Source organism: Merops nubicus, unplaced genomic scaffold (genome assembly GCF_000691845.1).
Source record: "Merops nubicus isolate BGI_N331 unplaced genomic scaffold, ASM69184v1 scaffold3043, whole genome shotgun sequence".
NCBI classification, from domain to species: domain Eukaryota; kingdom Metazoa; phylum Chordata; class Aves; order Coraciiformes; family Meropidae; genus Merops; species Merops nubicus.
In genome coordinates this window covers 2,746-8,249 of record NW_008599376.1, presented here as the reverse complement: position 1 = coordinate 8,249, position 5,504 = coordinate 2,746, and the positions used below count along the sequence as shown (strand labels likewise).

Below are 5,504 nucleotides of genomic sequence, written 5' to 3'. Positions count from 1 at the left end.
GCATAATTCTTGCTGCCTCAAAATCTGTGCCGTTGCTGACAATAATTGTCCAGGTATATTGCTGTGAATCTGATGCCAAGTTAGTTGCCTTTAGTCACATCTAAACAGTGTTCAGTCTAATTTGGGGATGTATCTAAGAAAATGTCTCATGGAGAAGCTCTTGTGTGGTGAAGAGACTGGTGTCTTCATTCATAACTTTCTATATAAAATGTGACTAGCGATGTAAGGTAGGAGTCCAAGCAACCTACAAATAAAAAAAAAGGCTTTCATGTTAATTTTGGGTAAGTTTATTATCCTTTCCACAGGAAGCCCTTTAAAGGTGTACCTGTTTTCAGACTAGTGATGAATTGTCTTCTCATCTCTGTGTTTGGACTGCGGTGAGATGTCATTTTGGTCTGTGCAGCTGTTTACTGTTAGATCTTGAGTCTGCCTGTCCTCAAGCCTCCTTGTTCTTGGCAGAAGACTGTGTGGCTGATGTGCTGCCAGAGCAGCTTCACGGAGGACACACGGGTTTCCCCCTGTCCTTTTCTGTATTGTATTTGCCAGTCCAGTCGTGTTTTGCTTCCTTACAGAAATCACACAGTGCTACAGGAGACCCCACAGCATGTGACCAGGTTTATTGCACTTGCTGATGTTGGCAATTCAAGCAAGAAAAAGGTACTGGCACTTGAATCTTCGTTCTTTTCTCAAGCCCAAGTAAATAGGACAGTAAGGCCAGCTTTCACTAGCTAGGGGACAGTGTTGATCACTTAAAAGCTTGACTGAAGTGGAAGGATCTCTCTCACTTAAGGAATAGATACCATTTCATCTTTATGTTAGAAGAGTAAGGGCTGCAAGATGTGTTCTGAGGCACTGTTGCTCTCTGCCTGGACAAATGGTGTGTAGCTATGAAGACAGCTGCAGAGGAAGGTGGTTGGAAGGCTGCCATTCCTTCCACTTCCCCAGCTGCTTTATGGATTTGCTGTTTGCTGGGCCTGCTTTAAGAAGGAGGCAGAATTCTAAAGGAGCCCTTACAAATCTTGGAAAATAACTTCTGGGATGGGAAGGGGCTGTTTAGTTTTTTTTTTTAAACTTGTTTCTCTTCTCCCATTAAGAAAGTTATAGAACGTTGGTATGGAAGGACAGGTTGCTGGTGATTAAGAAGGCCCAGGAACCAGGCCTGATAACAAAAAAAGGTTCAGGAGTTCTGGACAGAAAGAAACTCTGAAAACAGGCAAAGATCAAGTTTGTTTCTTCTCCAAGCAGGAAACTGCTGCTTTTCCTTGAAGTGAAAGGAGTGAGCCAGTTGGAAGCACTGCATGAACTCCTGGTTGCACTGGGTGGGAGACTGCATAGGGAGTGTGTTTTTCACGTTCTATCTTAGCTTAAACACTGATTTGCTGAGTTCTTACAGTGCTCAGTTGTGTGTTACTGTTTCAGGGTGGCTTAGTTCACAGCTGACCTCTTCAGAGTTGCCATCATGGAAAAAGCTTCTTTCATTTGAGCTGTTTGTTTTTGTCCTAGTACCTCTACGCCTTCAGCATTGTTCCGATGAGCTTGATGGACCCTGCAGAGCTGGTGAAACAGCCACAGGACGTGACTGAAAATCCATACCGAAAACTGCAAAAGGAAGGACAGAAGACAAAAGCACCCCTGTGTGCAGAGGTACTACTGCCTGCTCCCCAGTGTGTGCAGTGTGGTTTCACTGTTTGTGTTCAGACAATTTAAACAGCCTTTGGCTTCAATCTTGGAATATTTCTGTCTGAAACACTTCAGGGTTCTGTGTCAACTGTTTGCATCAACTACAATTTATAGATGCGCAGTGCATGGGAGATTGTCATGGTTTGCCTCTTCTTAAGCCAACCCTGTTGTGGGCTTCATCCCCAGCAGCATGGGCAGCAGGTTGAGGGAGGTGACTCTCCCCCTGTGCTTTGCTCTGGGGAGACCCCGTCCGGCTGGGTCCAGCTCTGGAGTCCTCAGCACAGGAGAGACGTGAACCCGTTGGAGCCAGGCCAGAGCAGGCCACAGAAATTGTCAGAGAGCTGGAACCCCTCTGCTGTGAGGCCAGGCTGAGAGAGTTGGGATTGTTCTCCCTGGAGAATTTGCAGCTTTTCAATACTTAAAGGAGGCCTATAAGAAACATGGGGAGAGACATTTTAGCAGGGCCTGTTGCGACAAGATAAGGGGTTTTAAATTAAAAGAGGGAAATTAAGACTAGAGAGAAGGAAGAAATTTTTTACTCTGAGATTGATGAGACCTTGGCTCAGGTTGCCCTGAGGGGGCGGTAGAAGCCATATCCCTGGAAACATTCCAGGTCATGTTTGCTGAGGCTCTGAGCGACCTGCTCTAGTTGCAGATATCTCTGCTCACTGCAGTGGGGTTGAACTGGATGACCTTTAAAGGTTCCTTCCAACTCAGTGTTGTGTGATTCTTCCCGCAGATCTGCATGGTGATGCTGTAGTTAGATCTGCTTGCTTGTCAGGACTGTTCCTTGTGGGCACCTCAGCATACATGGTCTTGTTCTTTCTAAGCTTGTAGACCAGAAATCAGTCCATTGCAGTTGGCCCTCAGTTTCCTTGGTAGCTGCTGGCCGCAAGTGCTACTTTTTCTGATGTTGCATTTGCACTGTATCTTCCAGTGCTGGTGGGATAGGTGTCCAGTACAGGTGTTTTGGAGAGACAGTTGGCTTTGGTTTTCATTTTCTAAACAGGAAGAACCAGCTTGTCAGTTTTTCTTCGATTTGAACAAGCATCAGGGAAAGAAACGTCCCTCAGATGGCAAAGAGAGAGGCAACTCCCAACCTAAGCAAGCCAAAAAACCCCGTAAGTATGCAGATGCTTTTTTTTCCTGAGCTCTTCCACTGAGGCATTGGACCATCTCTTTTCTCAAGCTGTTGAGCTGTGTATGTCACTGTACTAGATGCTGGGGGAATACAGAGGATTGAAGGGTCCCTTGTTTCCTACAAACCTGGCAGTCAATAGGTGAAAGGTAAGTCAAAAGCATAGTTTAAAAGCTAGCTGGATCTGTGGTGGTTGCAGTTGGGCTGATGCCATTTAACCTCTGAACCAGACTGGCCTCTGAACGTAACAACAGGCAGTTTCATGATGTTACCAGTCAGAGGGACTGAAAGAGGCTGGACCATGGTGCTGATGAATTCTTGGAATGCCATTTGAGTTGTTCTGTGTCTTCAGTTCATGAAGTATTCATGAACTGGAAAGGGAGGAAGCCCTTCTGTTACCTCTGTTTTTGTGCTGTAAATCTCATTAGTGTTTGTCTGCCTTAAAGAAATTGATATGAAATCTTTAAGACTTGTGGCTTCTCAGTGGCAGAGTTGTTGCAGTCATGTGTCTTCAGAAATGTTGGACTCAGTTCTAAAGGGATTTGGGCTTAAAATGCAAATGTAGGTGTCAACCTCCCGTTTGGTTTCTGTGAAAGCTCTTTCCACTGGCAGTAATGTTCCTGAAAAAAAGGTAGGTAAGTCTGGTTGCCTTCATGTAAGACTCATTTGTTCAGTTTTTATTTATTAGATTTCCAAACCCTGAGCACAGTCCTTGCACATAACAGTTGTATGGGGTAATTTTCCTCATGTTAAAACAGGTGCAGCATCGTTGCTCTGTACGTGCCTGCACAACAGGCTGTAAGAGCAGTGGGGTTTGATGGAACAGTGTTGGGGGGGATTCTTGGGCTACCCATCACTTCTGTAGGACATAGTGTGCCATTGTGCATGTTCCAGAGCCTTCTGGAGTTTGATTTCACTCAAAGAGAGCCTAGTAACACTGTTTTGCTCAGAAATAAACCCCAAGAATTGGATGTTTGGTTCCCTGCAGCTCTTGGCAGAGCCCCACCACGTTTACTGCCTTTGCGAAGCTGCTTTGATGTTCTTGTTTGTGACCTGCAGGGGCTGTGAATATAATATCTGGCTGTACGGAGGGGCCTAGCTTATCAAATCCATCCATTTCTGTTAAAGGTCAGCTCAGATATTGCGATTTGAGTATGAATTCAGGCATTTTGAGTGTGATGAGTAAGCCAGAAATGACAAATGTTTGACAGCATCTGTCTTTATCTGTACCTATGCAGAAATTTTACCTCATATTTATTTGTTTAAATTTGCTAGTGATTTCTTATTAGTGAGCTGTAACCACTCAGTTCCTGGAATTCATGCTGTTCCTTTAAACTGGAGCACTTGATGAGAGTGGCAGTCAGCAAGAGTATGACTGCCACCACCTTCTCTCTTCCTGGAATTTCCCAGAGGCAACCGTTCTCTAACCAGATCTGCTTCCAGGAGCTGTGTCCTTCTCAAGTCTTCAGCACTTTACCAACTGGGAAGGGTGGCTGGAAGATAACTGTTTTTCCAGATCTTCTTCTGGTCCTTGTGCTGCCAAATAAGCCTTGTGCTAACACTTGTTTCTCTCTCTTCTCCCAATAAAGCACAGCCCACGGGGCCCTGCTGGTTCTGCCTCGCCAGCCCAGAAGTTGAGAAGCACTTGGTTGTTAGTATTGGCACACATGTAAGTACCCGTACCATGTCCTTTGCTACCTGATGGCAGACATGCTAAGACATGGCAATGTAAAATACCAATTTGCAATTCTAAATCTTAAAAAAAAACCCACCCAAACTTTATTTGAACCTGATTCTTGGTTTGGTTTTTGGTTTCTTTGCATCTCCCCTGCAAAAGGCATAAGTGTATAGATAAGTCTTTTAAAAATCTGAGTATAGCCCAGTTTTCCTTCAGCAGCAGAACCTTTTTGCTCTGCCAGCCCTCATGGTTTGCTTACGTTACCCTCTGGTTGAACTTCTCCAGTGTGAACTTGGTGTAAACTGGGACCTGCTTTGGCAGCAGGATGCACTGTCTGGAGATACACTAGATCTTCCAGGGATGATTTGTTCCAGTTCTGTTACATAGAGATGAAACAGAAGATAAGATAGCTTTAAAGTCAAGATCTCAAAGTACACCTTGGAGATTAATTCAATCATCAGTACATTCACTTTGTTTAAAGTTATTGCTCCTGTATAGTGTAATCAAACTGCTACACAGGTTTGTCCACAGGTTTACTTTAAAAGCAATTTTCAAGTAGATTTTCTTGTCACAGTAAGAAACTCTAGCCACAGTGGTGAAGCTCACTCAGCAACTCAGCATTCTCTGGCATACATAAGAATTTTTTTTTTTTGTCCTTTTAGCAGTCACTCTCTCACTCCTCTAGTAATTAATAAATTGCTAAGAAACAATCCCTAATAAGTGACATGGAGGAGAAGACTTTCCTGTTTCTGATAGGCTGGGGGATACCCAGCATGCAGTCAGGGATACCCAGCATGCAGTCAGGGTATTTCCACATGTAAGTGATGCTTGCAGTGAGTCACTGTTTTGTATTGTTTCACTCTAGTGCTATCTTGCCCTGGCCAAAGGTGGCTTATTGCCTGATCATGTCTTGATTTTGCCTATTGGGCACTATCAGTCAGTGGTTGACTTATCTTCAGAGGTGATGGAAGAAGTGACCAAGTACAAGTCTGCCCTCAAGGAATTTTT

General features: G+C 44.3%; 1 protein-coding gene across 1 annotated transcript in view; it reads left to right on the top strand.

Moving 5' to 3' along the window:
* Window positions 1-5,504, top strand: part of CWF19L1 (CWF19-like 1, cell cycle control (S. pombe)) — a gene marked incomplete at both ends in the record, with an annotated part of 15,660 nt that overhangs the window by 7,450 nt on the left and 2,706 nt on the right. Inside the window, 5 exons of the mRNA XM_008937340.1 lie at window positions 573-657; window positions 1,504-1,644; window positions 2,690-2,801; window positions 4,408-4,487; window positions 5,362-5,504. The exon at window positions 5,362-5,504 is cut by the window's right edge and continues 82 nt beyond it. Of these exons, the coding sequence (XP_008935588.1) occupies window positions 573-657; window positions 1,504-1,644; window positions 2,690-2,801; window positions 4,408-4,487; window positions 5,362-5,504 (561 nt within the window). The remainder of the gene's footprint in view (window positions 1-572; window positions 658-1,503; window positions 1,645-2,689; window positions 2,802-4,407; window positions 4,488-5,361) is intronic.